This window comes from Larus michahellis, chromosome 2 (genome assembly GCF_964199755.1).
Source record: "Larus michahellis chromosome 2, bLarMic1.1, whole genome shotgun sequence".
Lineage (NCBI taxonomy): Eukaryota > Metazoa > Chordata > Aves > Charadriiformes > Laridae > Larus > Larus michahellis.
In genome coordinates this window covers 8,515,025-8,531,782 of record NC_133897.1, presented here as the reverse complement: position 1 = coordinate 8,531,782, position 16,758 = coordinate 8,515,025, and the positions used below count along the sequence as shown (strand labels likewise).

General features: G+C 46.5%; 1 protein-coding gene across 1 annotated transcript in view; it reads right to left on the bottom strand.

Annotated features, from left to right (window-relative positions):
* Positions 1-1,034: 1,034 nt before the first annotated feature.
* The window catches only part of LOC141738615 (uncharacterized), a 42,183-nt gene continuing 26,459 nt past the window's right edge, over positions 1,035-16,758 (bottom strand). Inside the window, exons 3-5 of the mRNA XM_074574105.1 lie at positions 11,889-12,001; positions 7,278-7,347; positions 1,035-3,392 (exon numbers count right to left, since the gene is read on the bottom strand). Of these exons, the coding sequence (XP_074430206.1) occupies positions 2,998-3,392; positions 7,278-7,347; positions 11,889-12,001 (578 nt within the window). The 3' untranslated portion in view covers positions 1,035-2,997. The remainder of the gene's footprint in view (positions 3,393-7,277; positions 7,348-11,888; positions 12,002-16,758) is intronic.

Sequence of the window (16,758 nt, the reverse complement as noted above, 5' to 3'; positions counted from 1 at the left end):
AGCCAGAGTTCTAATTGATCAAAAAGAGCACCTCAGGAGATTTTGAAATTTCCCAGTTTTAGTTTTGCTTTGAATGCAGACAGATTTTTTTAATTCTCTGGTAATTGTAATATTCCTGCTCTGCACATTTGTTTGAGATATATAGCCAGCCTTGCTTTCAGAGACGCTGAGCATCTGCATATCCCTGTGAGTTTGCAGGAGGGAGAGGCAGTATGCAATCGGGGAGTGCGCTGACCTTATCCTCTGCCAAAATTATGCCATTTGAAAAAATGAACCTTGAGGATACAAGTCTAAGAAAGATGCAGCGATGGAGAACCTGGGAAGCAGCAATTTTGTTTGTACCTTAATTACCTGTGGGTATTTAAAATGGTTTTTTTTTACCATTTTTTTCAATGGAGAATTTTCTCCATTAAAACTACATATAAATCGTAGTTAGTGGAGAATGCAGTTACTCCTCATGAGCCAGGAGCAGTATATTAAATGGAGCATTATATTTAGTATATAATATTAAATCTAAAGTCTCCTCTTTCACCTAGACGTAAGTTACCGCCCAGTCTCCAGCCCACTCTCTAACCTGGAGCGACCTGTGCTGCTGCAGCTCCGTCTCCCAGGGAGGAAGCCCATGTTGCCCTGCAAAGATAAGCGCCACCGCATATCGTTAAGTGTGAGGATAGAATGCACATATTCCGAAGCTCTAATTTATCCATTCTTAGAAATTAAAATCCTTTCATGTCAGTGTCATTGTTCTCCAGCTCAGTGTTGTATTATTAAGGCTTTTGTAGGCAGAGGAACTTCTTACATTCCTTACAGTTTTTGTTTGTTGCTTCATATGCAACAACGAATTAAAGGAGCAAGCTTGAAATAAAGAGGAACTAGCTCACCCTTTCTTCCCCATCCTTTTTATAATGAGAGAGCTTTTTAGCAAAAACAAATTAAGGTATTTTGCAGGTTTTATATTTATTTTTAAATAAAATGGTATTTCTATGGACACCTGGAAAGAAAATGTCGTTTCTATACTCAGCAAAAAGTTTTTTGTATTCCTAGGGTTCTTAATAAAGCAAATAAAATACAAATAACAGTTTGCTTGGTTTAAGTTTCTGCTTGCACATAAAATTCAAGTTTCCTTTTCCTTACATAACTGATGCCAGCCACTTCATTTTCCATAGAGTTTGGAAATGGCAGAAGATAAAGGTTCCCATGTGGAAACATACCTGCAGTTGTATTTTTACTGGAGAGTAATGGAGAAAGGCAGAAGGCCATACCGTTTTGATGGCTGCTGGACATGAGGTTTGGACCATGTCCAGGAGAAGAACATGACATTGTAGTTATTTTCTGTGTCTCTTCTACTGATTGTCTCTTGAACCTCTTTATTCAAATGTATTTTTGATATGCAAATACCATACTGCGGCAACGGGCAACATCATTTTGCGATCAGCAAGCCTTATGCCAAACTTAATACCCACCTCAGGAGAAAGCCGTGCCAGGCCACCCAGCTGGAGCTGGTGTAGGAAGCTGCAGCGAATGTTCACCTGCGTAAAAGCTGCAGACAGTTTTAATGTTTAAACAATTAAGGAATAGCACAGGACTTGTGCATTTTGTGAAGAAGGGGAAATGCTGGAAGAGCTTGGAAGCTTTTGGCAGCAGAAAAAACTTTCAGACAGGGAAAGAGCATCAGTACAGTGCATCTGCATGATCTTCTGGACAGAAAACTCTGATGCCCTGCAGCAGCCTCTGAAATTAGAGGTCTGGCCATCCCCGTGCGTGAAAGAAGACAGCAGAATGGCACTGAGCGATGAATAACGTGTAGTACGACAAAAAGGTTCTTGAACTGCTAAGATGTCTAGCATGGTAATGCTTTCAAATATAAAGTTGGCCAGAATTGACCTGCAGGTTCTTCCCACCAAGGGATGAAACTGGTGATGGATTCCACTATGTAGATGCTGTACAGCTTATTTATAATGAAGATGTAAAACCCTGCTCCTCTGGACCCAGGAGGAATTAAATGTAAAAACAGACTCCTCTTCTTTTTTATATCTTTTTTTTCCCCTGCAGCTCTAGGCGTCTTCCCAGCAGTCAGCACTTAGCTCCAAAAGCACTCACAGCTTTCTGTGTCAGGACTGTGCTTTACTGGAAGTGCATAGTTTTCTCCTTTGCTGAGAGTTGATGCATACACTCTTTATTACCAGTGCAGACTGGGATAACTGGATATAAAAGACCATGTGACGCATCAGTGTAACTGGTAAATAGCTTTGGAGACTTCATTCTGTGTGCAATCAGGAGTAATGTCACATTGGCGTAGATAATTTTGAAGAAATGCGGCTGTGACTTCCCTTGGGAAGAGCCTGGCAGTCTTCCCTCTGCTTTCCCACACTGCTTTGCATCCTGCCCCAGCCAACTGGTCGGCATACCTGTGTGGGCCTCCGCGCTCAGGGATAGCACTGACAAGATGTCACCGCCTTGCCAAATGCTGGTGAGCAGCCACGTTCTGGATCTTGGCACTCTCATACTGCAGGAGCTGGCACAACCACTACAGTTTTTAATTTAAACCATTTGCCAGGATTCTTTCTCATACATCTAGCTGGGCCTGTGCTAAAGACCTCCCAGCCCTGTGGGGAGAGATGAAAGAGAAGAACTCTCCGTTTCCGAGTGTAAGAAGGACAAGGTTTTTAGGTCATTGCTACAAAAAGAGACCAAGCGAGGCCATGAGGTTCCCGGCAGCGGCAGGTAAATGTCAAGGCCTCAAAGGTGGCTTGGTGAAGGTCAAGGGACACACTCTACGTCACCCCTAGCAGCTGTCTGTATTACGAAGAGTTGAATAGGATTTTTAACTTAGGATATATGCGTATTCTCCCACTTTAGCATCCTGCAGAGAGAGAAGAGCATGCTACGGCGAGCAGTGCTGTCTCTGAAGCACATCTCGACAGCTCTGCTCAAACTCCGTCACTGACAGTTCTGCCTCCAGCCCAACATCTCCACGGACTCCCAGCCTCCTCCTCCCTAATACGAGCGGCAGGGCTGCAGAGGTGAGTGAACATCATCACACTCGCCTCCACTGGACGTGGGCGATACTGTGCATTGGTAGATGGTGCTGGGCATTGTCATCTGGGGCAGGTTTGAGCCCCACTTTCCAACTTTAACATATTTCCAACTTCTGCATATCCAATACGATGACACCGGTCGATGAAAATGCAGTAGCAACTCCACACCCTTTGAACGGCCAGACGACCGTCTGCAAACCCGTCCTCCAGCACTCGGTCGGCACTCGGACCATCTCTGAGCCCCCGGCTGACCCCCAGTCTCTTGTGCTGTGTGTTCACCAGGGTCACGGAAGAATCCTTTTTCACAGAAGTGCACAACTTCAAGTAGTATCCCACAGTTGTGTGACAAATACGCTGTATTGGGACCATGAAATGAATGGGTTAGAAAAGCAGGGTATGTTAGTGCAGATCTCGTCACAGCAGGTTGAATTCTGCTCGGTAAAATCTCAGGCAGTTTTAACAACTCTGAAGCTACTTTTGACTCGCAAAATGCTAACAGTGTTTTTCTGATCTGCTAAAGAATGACTGCAGGAGTAAGTAATAAGGCAGCACATGGCACACCACAGTTCACAAGGCACAAATACGATTAGCCCCAGGGAGACCCACAACTTGCTATAAAACAGCATTGGGACCACCAAAAAATGACTTTGCAAGGAATATAAAATGGGCTTTTTAGGTACAGAAATTGCTTTAGTGTGTCCCCAACACTATAAGGCCAGGAGAACCTTCTCACTGCTTTGCACAGTGGCAGTTGTGCCATTCCAGCTGCACAACATCAGGCGGTGTTGGTCTGGTGAATACCAGCGGGACATCACTTGCCGGGTTCCCTTCAGCCCTCCTCAAGAAGCAGCATGCCTTTGTGGTTTTGGTTCATGGGTAGGGTCATGTCCTCCAGTGAACATATTGTCCGTAGTAGTGTGGTACGATACCATTTCCTAACCGGACCTCAGCAGGGTCCCTACACGGTTAATCCAGAGGCTGATCACATACGGCCTCTCTGATGTGAAATGCAGTTTAGTGGAGGAACAACCCCGCGTCTCTCAGGCACCTCATACCACTTCTGAAATGATGGAGGTTTCTCATACTCCACCTTCCAAACACGTGGAAGGGCAACTGGGAAAGAGTCTCCAAGGGGGAGCTATGCCACAAGTGGGAAGTGGTATAAAAATGAGGAAAGTATTATATAAAAATTGTCTGTTGCAATTCTGAATAATGAATAAGAGCATATTAATTTCTCATCCAGCAAGGCTATCGACTCACAGAGCCAAACCATCCTGAAGCTGGGCGTTAACTACTGCCCAGGCTGAGTAGGGAAGTGAGAGGGGAAGCAGTAGAGAAGAAGGGAGGCTGTTTGGGGAACTCCTTGTGGTTTTGCTAATGCATGGGAGAAAGGAAAGCTGTATGGTCCCCACAAGCTGGCAGGCAAAGGGCTCCATTTCACTCAAGAGCCTGGTGAAGAAGGCCCACAGTGGCGATGAACGGCTTAGCTGGAAACAGCAAACAGACTCTAAGATGGTCAAGAGGTTGCAGGATGGCCATCATGAAGAGGAACACCTGGCTGGAGACAAGACACCACCAGAACTGCTGTTCTGCTCCTCTCAACTCTTCTGAGCGTGTCCTGGTGGGAACAGCACATTGCCACTTGAAGCTCCCGTCAGAGCTCCTTCCAGCTGGAGAGGGGACACAGTTCAGCCCCTTCTGGCAGCAGAAGGCTGGGGGGAGGCCTCCCTGTCCCCGTGGCTGCTGAGCAGTCTTGCCCCATGGTGGGGAGCTTTCACTTACAAGGTCATGACTGAACTTTCCCTCATCCCTTATTTTAACACCTGAACTTTGTGGCTCTGCGGTGAGACTGCTGCTGCCACTGGTTGCACTTTGATTACCATATGCATCAGTGGCACTTTTCTGACAATAAAGTCACATTTTGTGAAATTATACAGGCACTGCTATTTTCACCCATCAGAAAAAAATGATGCTATTAATAAAATTTACGAATAACCTCAGGAAATGATATAGAGCCATCGCACAGGCAATGAAGCTACAGAAGCCAGAAGAGCCCGGTATTTGAATAGCCCATGCAGTTAAAGGAAGGGGCTCACCATCTTTAAAACCCACGGAGGCATTCAAAATATGATTATTCTGCAATCCTGGTCATGACAAACCTCGCGGGTTGATGCTACGCAGCCCTTCCCATTGATTTATATGGCCTGCGCACCCGCTCTGAGCACGTTAAGCCTGAAGTCCTTGGCTCAAGATTAAAACTTAAAACACCCCCATCCCTCAGAGCAGATGCACAAAGGTATTTGCTGGCACAGGTGTCCTTTTTGTGGAAGTGTCCTGTGGGACGCTGTAAGCGTCCTAACAACTGGCCGACCTTTCTCCTTGGCTCCCACAGGAGTGGTTACGAACAGCAGTCGGTACCAGCTGGAGGCAGGCAGGGCTCGGCTGCGCAGGGCCCTCAGCAAAGGCTTCATCTCCCACCACAGCAAGGCAGTAAGTGGGACACCCCTCTGGACTCAGAAGGTAAATCCTAATGTGCCCCGTTTTCACCATGTTCACCACAGTAGCAAATTTGCCTTTCTCAGCGGCGGAAACGGGAATTTCTGACATTTCTCAGGTCTTTGCTGGTTGCAGATCAACTCACACGGCCATCAGTAAATGACCCCAGTGACTGACCACCAGCAGCACAGCCCAGAGGAGTGTCCCACCCGGAGGCGCCTGCTGGGAGGTCCATCACGGCTCCTGGAGAGACGTTCCTCCTGGCTCCTCGCCTCTCTAGAGCACGATGCTCAAATGTGGTGGCAGTGACTCCTGACCGCTGTCCCGCAGTACAGACACCACCAAGGAAACTCCTTTCTCTCGTATTGATCAAATTCCTGAGCTCTACACATGGCTCTGGTCTGGCAGGATCATGGGCCTGTGTTTTGCGTTGAAGTCACTTTTGTTTTGTGAAGAAACTTGAGTGGTTTTGCGGCTCTGAATGAAGGACAGAGGTTGTATCTACCGGTTTCGGTGACATTTTACCCAAGCCTAGGAGTACTGGCCATGAACTGAACGTTAACGAGTCAGAGCAGCACAACGGAGTGTCGAGATTTCAAAACAGGCTTTTCTTTTTGTGTTTGTTTGGGTTTTATTGCCACTACAAATATCTCTTCCAGGAAACAGCATTTCCCAATACTTCCTTTTCTGGGAAGTCAAACCGGGTGTGTGGTATCCTACCCACGGGAGGTTTGAGAGGCGAAAGGCGAGGAGGGACAGAGTCTCTGGGTTTATTTTCTGGACTGAAGCCCTACTCCACTTTGGACCGCGCATTACACAACAGCGTTGTTCTGCCCGTGGATTGATCAGAGATATCACGGGCAAATGGGATAAGCAGGAGGGAGCACTAGAAGACAGCGTGAGCGCAGTGACAGACAGAGAGGTATTTAAATGAACGCACTGGATATAAAGAGAACAGAATTCTGCAGCCTCTGAAAGCCAGGAGTAAAACTTTGAACTGCTCCTTCTGAATTTGCACTTTTACATACACAGCACGGCCGAGTTAGAGCCTGGAGATGGAAACGCGCCGACACACAACAACAAGGCTGATTTTCTAGATCTTTTGATCCGACAACCTGTTTTCTCCAGGAGCAAGGTCTAGCTTCTAGGAAGATAAAGGTAACACAAACGAAAACGCTTTCTGTTAGGGTAAGAAATCACCAAATACCAGTGTTAAAGTTCAAAATGTGCTGAGTTCCCAGTATTTGGATTTGGTGACTGGCTAATCTCTGCTCCGGCGATTTCAGCGTCACTGTTGTCCTGCCATTTTATTTGAAGCCAAAACCATTGTCCTTGGGAACCAGGTAGGTTTTCAGACTCTATTTCCAAACACCATTCAGCATAATTATGGGATTGGATGTACTAAAACTAAAATGTTAATTCGTCCCCCGACTGAAACACACGGTTAGCTGCCTCTAGGATTCCTGTGACCAACAGCAACACACAGACAGGACAGAGGCATTGCTTCTTGCGAAGCCATCATGATACAGAGGAGGACATTCACAGGGAATGGAGAAACCCTTTAGCTCCAGCAACTTTAATGACAACTTTTCTTCCCCTGTGGTTTCCCGTCCCAGATTTCCTCCCTGTCTGCAGCAGTGTGCCAAAGCTCAGAGCACTGCGTCTCCCCATGCCAAAAGAAGACCTTTTTAAACCGGAATAAATACAAGTAGAGACCGGAGCCGCATCTCGTTTTGGACTTGCCTTGTTTCCCCGCACGTCTGCTTCTCACTGCTTCATTGGTTCTGATACTCAAAAGCAGATGCTGGTAATCCTGGGTAGGGTGACGTTAGGTTTTGAATACAGAAGAAAAGAGAGGTCAGAGTGTAGCCTTGACACAAAGAACCAAACCGCCCCCAATCCCATGCAACTGTAGAAAAGCCTTAAGTACTCCTGAATAAGGAGTGGCCTTCTTGTAGACTTACAGCTGATGGCCTTGTTCAAGTATCCATTTTTAATGCATGAAAAGAAACATGGAAGACAGCTGAGAATGCAGCTTGCCAAAACTTCTGCCATCAAACAGCAAAGCTTAAAGGTCTGTTTTAAGATGATCTAGCAAACACAGGTCTAAAAGGCTTGGGCACAGCGCAGCTTTGCAAAAACAAGGGGCCTTCAGCCACAAAATGGATCTGATAGCGGTGTAGGCTGGGTTCATGTTCCTCTCCAACCACTGGGTCAAGTCGCAATATTGCTTATTTGCTGGAAGTTTGTGTAGCTAACATTCACAAACATAGACCATGGTAACTCCAGAAGAACCTATGGATTTAAATACTAATGCACACAGTATAAGCTAAACAATAAATCTATCAAGAAAAACAGACGTGAAACAATATGAAGAAGCAAATACAGACAGTAAAAATGGAAACATTTCCCCTATGAATATTAAAATAAAAATAATTAGAGGCTAATAACTAATAGAAGAAGTCTTACTAGTCCGGAGAAGCTACTCCTTGAATGGTAACTCGTTACTTATCACCAGACTCTGGATATCTTGCCCACAACAGACTCCTTAAGTAATGTAGATCTTGTCCATTTTTATCAGTTCTCTTTGACAGACCCTAATGGCCTTGGTTAAGTTTGACTTTGCCCAGAAGCCACCAGCAGAAATGCACCATTGAGTGTGCTGCTCTGTTGGCAGGACTCAGGGCTGTCAACGCGATGAAAGGAGCTCAGCCGCACAACCCAAGTTAAAGTTGCCTCCTGCCAATCCACCACATGCTAAATTCCAGTAAATTGCTTAATTAACGTAACAAGTGCAAACTGCACTCTGGTCTGCTCTACGGGTAGCTGGAAACACCCTCTCGTAGGTAAGCAAGAATGCCTTGTCCTTTAACAAGGTGGCCTAGATTTTATCTGCTCCGGAGAGCTCCTGTGCGCACACCCCTTGTAAATTTTCCCATTTCATTGTACAGAAAGTATTTCTGTAGTTAACTATTTTGGTAGTCTCATTTATATTCCCTATTTCTAGAAAGGCTTATGCATATGTTTAATGCATGAATAGTTCCGGGGAAGTCAACAGGAAAATTTATACCTTTAAAATTAAGGGTGTGCATACATCTTTACAGAGCCAGACCGGACTTTGCATCTATACCTAAAGCTCTTCTCCAGCTGTGTCTGCTAGAAGAACATACATAACTGAACCAGATTTCTAACAGTAGTCCATTATTCGTCCAACTGGAAAGTCTAAATCCACCATCGAGTGTGCAATCATCATATATGGCTGTCTTCCTTTTTCCTAATTCTCTCCCAAAATACTCAGAACGCGGGGCATGAAAAAACCGTAGTGGTGGCTTGGAGAGCACATGCAGCCACAGAGCCAGCTGGTGGTGGCTGGAGGAGGCAGGCAGGCTGGGCTGACAGTTGCTGTCGTCTCACGTTGCGATTCAGAGGCCTGTCGTGGCACCCACAGGCTCACTACGCAGAGGCCACTGTCCTGTCACCAGGCTGTGGTGACCTGCACTCACTTCCATCTTGTTCTGGATCAAAATCCATGATCTAAACATCTTCTCTTGCCAGTCCCCTACACTCTTCATGCCCCGGTCACTTGTAGCCCTTTCCCATCAAACACATCAGTCATCATGCTGATGGCTTAACACCACACTAGTCTTTTTGGTATAAATGTTACACTCAGAAAAAAACACAACAAAATATAATAATCTGTGTCACGGAAAAAAAGTAACTACATTTTTCCTATCTCGGTTTCATTTTCTCTATGGCAAGGATGGGCCAGTCAGACTCCACAGAACAGGAAAGTACGCTGAGTAGAAAAGCATTACTGCTGCCTACGTAACGTTAAACTATCAAGTAGAAACAACATTTTTTGCTCCGTGATTGCATTCCCTCCCACTCCCACACAAGCCAAGAGGAGTCTTGTGGTTACAGCCAGGGAATGGGAGACAAGCACTGGGCTGCTCTTGGCTCGGCTCGGTTTTTTGTTTGTGTTGGACACATGGTGACACTCCCCTCATCAGATCCAAGGTCCTAAAAGCAATTTGTTTTCGTTTAAGAACACAAAAGGCGGTGCTTTCTCACCAGCACACACACTGGGAAAGGCAGCCCTGCTGACAAAGCAGCCGTCCCTCCTTGTGCTTCAGCTTGGGTGCCGTAGGTCCCGTGCCTCCCACCTGAATCTCAGGCGTGTCAGAAAAGTGTAAACACAAACTTGCCAACCTTTTGCTCTCGAGCCAGCGATATTGCCAGTTTGGCAACTACAGCTCCCAGTTCTCAGCCTTATTGGGCCCTATCAGAGCCACGTGGACAGCGAGATCTGCTCACACAGCCCAACCTGCAAGACCGGTGCCTCAATTTGTCATGCTCGTATAATAAATCAATTTATTTCTTTTAACTAGGGGTTAGTCAGCAAACTCTTACTCATGCATTTCTCATACAGTAAGTCACACTTCCCAGTAGCATTCGTGTGAATGCGGTTTCTGACTGTGGCCTTACCTTCGCTTGAGGAGAAGCAGCGAGATGAGGTTGGTTTTCCTGAGATATCACAGAATCATAGAATAATTCCCTTGTCACTCCTCACAACCAATAAAGACCTAATTTTTCTACCCATGGTGAAGAGTTGTTGGACACACGGTCTACACAGCGTCCTGTAGCCCGTGGTGTAGGAAGGGGATGTCCTCCAGGCAATTGGCCTGACCTGGATGTGAGTGACCGAGCAGCAGAGCTGCATTTCACTCGCAGCCCCTCTGCCACCCCCTGGTAAGCGTCCCGGGGCAAATGCAGAGGCTCTTTGTGCCGGAGCGGTCTGGGAAGCTTTCCCACTGAGCCGTGGGAGATCTCGTCTGTCCTTCTGGGCAAACAGGTTGTTGTGGTGAGGTCTATCAGCGATGGCATCTCTCCATCTTCCCCAGCGGGGCTGCATGAGAGGGCCATCGCTGGGTATCGGCATCAGCAAAGGCACCGCTGCGGCTCCTGCAGCCCCCTTGGCCCCGCTCGAACCACCGCGCTCAGGCGAGAGAGTCTGTGTGTGGCCCAGACCAGGGCTTGGAGCGAGAGGACGGTGGCGAAGGTCCCCTCGGCACTGCTCCTCCCAACCTCTGCCTGCCTGACTGCAAGATCTGCGGTCCCGTCTGCTCGGCCTGCCTCGTACAGCTGTGGGAGGACTTTGAGCTGTGGAATAATTTCTCGGAGGAAGTGTCTACCCATGAATTAATGTCTCTAAGAACTAATTATTGGGTAAACTGTATAAACAGTCCCTGGAGTGCCTCTTCAGTACTCAGCTTTTTGGGCTCAAAACAGACCAAGCAGGCAAGACCATTTTCAAAGGTCGGTCTGTCTGGGCAAGGGATGATGTAGGTGACTCAGTGGTTTTATCTCTCACAGCCTGCAAAGACAGCAAAGCCCACAGTGGTCATTTGGGGTGAAAATTTATAGCTTATTAATTAAAAAAGAAAAAAAAAAGTATCCGTTTCTAGGCCAGATCATAGATTCTAGGCTGCCATCCAATGTCAGGAAATGTTCCCCTCCCGGCGGGGGACCCAGGCTAAAAGGTTATTTAATACTTTCTGCTTGATTTTGTGTTTGGAGTAACTGCCTTAAATGATTGGTTTTGGCCTGAGAAACTGTTTGCTTACCTGGCACCTGAACTTCAGTGATAAACTTTAATGTCCTCATCAGAGTATTCCCACAGCACACAAAGGAGACTTCATGCAGTCCCGCTAGCTATAAATCTGACCTTTTTTTTTTTTAAATAAAATCAAAATCAGATGTTGCTCGTTATCTCTTCCAACTCCTATCTATCCGTCAACATCCAAAAGTTTTAAAAGCCCTGCTTAAGCATGTCTCCACTCCATTGATGGAATATCCTTTAATATTTTATAGCTCTGACTTGCACTTCTAAAAGTACTAATTAATCTCACTAGATAAAAACTGGCACAAAATGGCACAAGTGAGAATAGCTCCATCCTTCCTCCCAGCAATCCTGTGCCAGTTCATCTTGGAGCATGTAATGATTTACTGTAATAGTTTTAGGCCCGTAATGGGGCCAATAACTGGCATCTGGAAGCCGTGAGGCTCTTTCCCAATGGATGCCATTCACATATAGTTATTTAATTAATTAACAGCTCCACTAGCATAAGCCAGTAAAGGGTCCATTAAAGTTTTTTTTTTTTTTTAAATATCTTCCAAAGTAAGAACATATGCTGCACGCTGCTTTTCCCTCGGAGAGTGCTTAATGTTGCAACCTGTTTATCTTATGACTGATTTTCAAATTCCACCTTAACCAGCTGCTTTTCGCTCCGCTTCAGGATTCAGCAGCGCGCGAGCCGCCCGGCGCTCAGCGGGAGCAGCGGAATAACATTCTACCTGCATGTGCTCATTCCCGCACGAGGTGCCAAACCCCTGCAACGGCCGCCTGGCCGCCTCCGCGCTGCTCCCAGACGCCACACGTGATGCGCCTTCACTCGCCCGTTTCTCTGCTGAAAAAAAGAAAAGAAAACCCAATGATCAAGGTGTGGAGTTCATTTGGAATAAGCAAAATATCAGCGGGCAACCAAACCCCACCAGCCGCTGGCGGGAGTTGGTCGAGTTTGTGAAAAGCATTCGAGAGCCCAGTCCCGTGTGAAATGTGGAAAAGCTATCAGGGGCCATAACGCCAGCAAGGATGGGCTTGGTCTGGTTACAGTGCCAAAGGATTTTGCTTCCCAAGCGACAAGGATTCCGATTCCTGAGGTGCAATTAAATGCAAACCAAGGAGCTGGCCCGCAGTAGGGTGAAGGGCTCATCCGTAAGCCTCCCTCCTTCTGCAAGGAGCTGAAGAAGGAGATAAGAGTGGCGTCCCTTGCCATGCACGTGCAGCTCCGGCGTGGTGCCACGCAGCAGGCGTTATCTACGGAGCTGCCCCATAAGGACACGGTAGACATGACAACTGGAGAACCTCTGATGAGACGGTAATGTAGCGATAGGATGAGGGGTAATGGTTTTAAACTGAAAGAGGGGAGATTTAGCTTAGATATTAGGAAGAAATTCTTTACTGTGAGGGTGGGGAGGCACTGGAACAGGTTGCCCAGAGAAGCTGTGGATGCCCTTTCCATGGAAATATTCAAGGCCAGGCTGGATGGGGCTTTGAGCAGCCTGGTCTAGTGGGAGGTGTCCCTGCCCAGGACAGGGGGTTGGAACTGGGTGATCTTTAAGGTCCTTTCCAACCCGAACCATTCTGTGATTCTGTGTCATTTAACAATAACTGTCTGAAGTGAGCACTGCTAACACAGCGCGGCACAGTGTCACCTCCCTGGTGCTGCGCTGGGAGATACAGGACATGTCAAAGTCACATAATCCACGATGCAGAATGTGATGTGTTGTGTCCTTCCTCCTCCCGCTTTCCCTCCCATGGGCCCACAGCACAGCCTTCTGCCTGCAAGGCTCTCACCGTGGCGTGCAGCAAGGCTTTGGGAAAACAGAGTGCCCTTGAGCAGCCGTCCCTTAGAGCCCTTCAGCTGGTGCCTCGTTCCTGAGAGCCACCATGGATCGTCCAGGGGCTGTCAGAAAGCCAGGGAAAGGCCAGCAAGAGCTCGGTTTGACACCCTTGTGAGAGAGACGTCAGGTTTGCTTTGCTTAGATGTCAGGTATGGATGAGTGAAGGGACGTCTTTTTAACTTTGACATTTCATGTTCCTGCCTAGGTAGAGCCTCAGGCCTGACAAGCATGAAAAGTTCAGCAGCCAGCTCACTTCCAAGTCCATCTGGACCTCTGAAACTGCTCTTCAGCCTAAACTGCTAAAGTGACCAGTCTGCCAGGGCTTCCAGGTCATGGCAAGACCTCAATGGTGGTCTTCCTCCTTACAAAAGGTAATGGGAGTCGGCACTGCCCCTCAGGCAAAGCAGGGACCGTAGAGGAGGTTGTTCCCTCTTTCAGGCAGTTGCCCGATGCTAAGAGCACTCTCGGGGAAGTGGTGCATGGACTGAATTCCTTCTCCTGTAGTAGGACGTTCAAACACACATCTCCCACCTTCCTTGGCAATACCTCACCACCTATAATGTGCTCTCCTGGGCAGGAGGGCGGAGGGAGGCTGTGCGTTCATTATTGCTCATGTCTGTATGACCTGTAATTTGCACGAACTCTATCAGAAGTCCCTGAAGCAGAGACCAGAGCTCAGGCTTTCTCCTCCTACGAAAGTGCCATAACCAATAGGCCATGCAAGGTCACCTCAGCTAACTTCACACATCAAGTAGCTAGATACCTAGATGTCTCATCCAGGCAGCAGAGAAACAGGCATTTCCTGTCCTGAAAGGAGACGAATATCTCTCTCGAGTTCCTTTTCCTCTCCACTGACTGTACGTGGAGCCTGGGGTGACTAACAGAGTCTTTGAAGTCCAGTTGTTCAATATCTAAATCAGGGCAGATGAGTTCCCCCTCTCCTCCCTCCACCCCTTTCCCGTCTTCTCCTCCTATCCCAGTAAACTTTTCATGTTGCCACAGCTCTAACAGGAAGACCTGGGAGCACGCGATTATCCTAATCCCCTGCAGAACAACCAAGAGTTAGGGGCTGGAAGGCTCACCATGGAGCCTGGGCTCAAACCATCTCCAGAAGTTCTCCTGTCACCCAGCGGATGTGCAGAGGAGGTTAATGAGATATGGCTTCCTTTCCCAGCTTATTTTAATAGATAAGAGTGACCACTTCTCGGTTCTTCACAAGTCGTGCTGTAGACACCTATCTTCTGCAAAGAACTGTAAAAAAATTATTAATTAATATGGTAATTAATACCCTGTGGGTGCTTTGTACTTTTCTGGAAAGCAAAGCGGCTATAAACCCAGTTTAACTGGCTATTTTGTTTTGCTGATTTGTACTGCTCTGGTACTCCAATGAATATGCTCTTTAAATGGGATTTAGGCATAGTATTACTCGTCTTCAAAATATTAGCAGTATTGCACAGTAGCCGTGACCTCAGGTTTGTTGATTAGTGTTCATTTACAGATAAATTATCTCAAAGTGGAATGAATGTTAAGCACATATATCTGAAATTTAAAGGAAAGTAAAACACCTCTAACAGATTTTGCAACTAAATTTAAACCAAGGAGCAGAAAACCCAAAACACTCATACCTAAAGTTAGACTTAGTTAACCAAACAGGTTAAGATTAGAAAGTTCATTCTGTAACAAATGTATTTCCTGATAGACTTGACTTTATTTCATGAGAAAAAATCCATGTTCTGTCATAAGCCTCATGAAAAAACTTTGACCAGCTACAGCCATAGATTTTAACGTCTGGGACGTCACAGGCAAGTCCAAGGACCCAGTGTGGGACCTTTGTGTGCTGACTTCCCACCTCCGCATCCAGCCTTTAGACCAACCTTCCTCTTCCTCTCTAAGTTTGCAAATACATTAGACCGAACTTCTGAAAATATTAAGAGGTTTTTTGATTCTCTGCTGTGGAAGAAAACCCAATTCATGGCCTGAGAACTTCCTGGGACGGAAACACAATGGTGCAATTTGCTGTTTCCAGTAGTGTCACTGGAGGATTAGCAAGTATCGTTAAAACCATACAACAGAACTTTCACTGGGCGTATGCCGTATAATGTAAAAACACTCAAAGGATTAACAGCAATCAGTGGATACGTCTCTAGCTGTGCACAGACAGCAAATCTACAAAGAAGGTATTAGAGACAGAGGATATGAACCTGCAAGGAAAAAAATACAGTGGGGCCAGAAATGAAATCGTAAGAGAAAGGTTATTCCTGTATTTGTAAAGTTTTATACAAATCCTTGCGTTACATCGTGGCTTATTTGTATTGCAGCGGCAGGTAGAGATCCCGCAATAAGAGATCGGTCACAAGATGCTGGGTTTTGTACACGCTGATCATGAAAAAAGAGTATATGCCCTGAAGCTTGCAGTCCAAGAGCTACTTCTTGCAAGTGCATCTACATGGTTGTACTGTCGACGTGCGGAGATCCAGTCCCAGGCGCAAGCCCAAAATAGTTATTTAAATAAAACCATCTTTATTCTTTCAATGCTCATTATTAAAATAAAACACCTTTATTATGAATTTTAACAAGACCCATGCACTCCCTAGCTAGCTTTACTTCATCGCCCTCTTATCTAGAAGGTTTTTCCTAAAGTCAAATCTAAATTTTATTAGCTGCAAATGAAGCTGGTTCTTTCTTTCCCTATCCGCCAGTGGCCACGGGGAAAGATTTATCGCTATCCTCCTTACAATAAACTTTAACATATTGCAAGATTTTTATCATGTCTCTTCTTTAGACTCCACTGTTCCCAGACTAAACAAACAATCCTTTCAACATTTCCTCCTAGGTTTTTCCTTCTATGCCTCCGATATTTCTACTGTCTCTCTGCTGGACTCTCTCCAGTTTGTCTCCATTTTTCTTACAGTGCAGTGCCCAAAACTGGACACTGTATTCCAGCTGAGGCCTTACCGGTGCCAAGTGGAGTAGAATAATTATCTCCTATGTCTTAGGTTGCAGTCACACATCCTGTTCTGCCTGCAGCTGAGCTGGGTGAAAAGTTTATTTCTTTTCACCCACTCCAGCTGCTTATCACCCCCCCTCAGCTGCGGGCTCTTCCCCTCCCAGGTCAACCAGTGTAACTGCCGAATAATCGCTCCCCAACACAATCTGGGGAAACGATCCAGGTTAGAGTCAGTAATTCAAATAACAGGTCTTCTCTCATCATCACTTTAACAGACCCAGGTAAGGCTGAGATATAAGCAGATATAAAGAAGCCAAAACCTCAGGTGAAAGGAGATGATGAGCAACAGGGTTACAGATGGCGGCTTTTGCTGTGGAGTAAGAGCAGACAGAAAAGGACGCCCGATATCATCCTTATATTCCACCTTTAGTCCACTCTGTGCCCTCAGTCCCTCCTGATGCTGCTGCTCAGCTGGGAGGTCCTCTTTTTCATAGAATCACAGAATGGTTTGGGTTAGAAGGGACCTTAAAGATCACCCAGTTCCAACCCCCCTGCCATGGGCAGGGACACCGCCCACTAGACCAGGCTGCTCCAAGCCCCATCCAGCCTGGCCTTGAACACCTCCAGGGATGGGGCGTCCACGGCTTCTCTGGGCAACCTGTGCCAGTGTCTCACCACCCTCACAGTAAAGAATTTCTTCCTAATATCTAAGCTAAATCTCCCCTCTTTCAGTTTAAAACTGTTACCCCTCGTCCTATCGCTACACTCCCTGATAAAGAGTCCCTCCCCATCTCTCCTGTAGGCCCCCTTTAG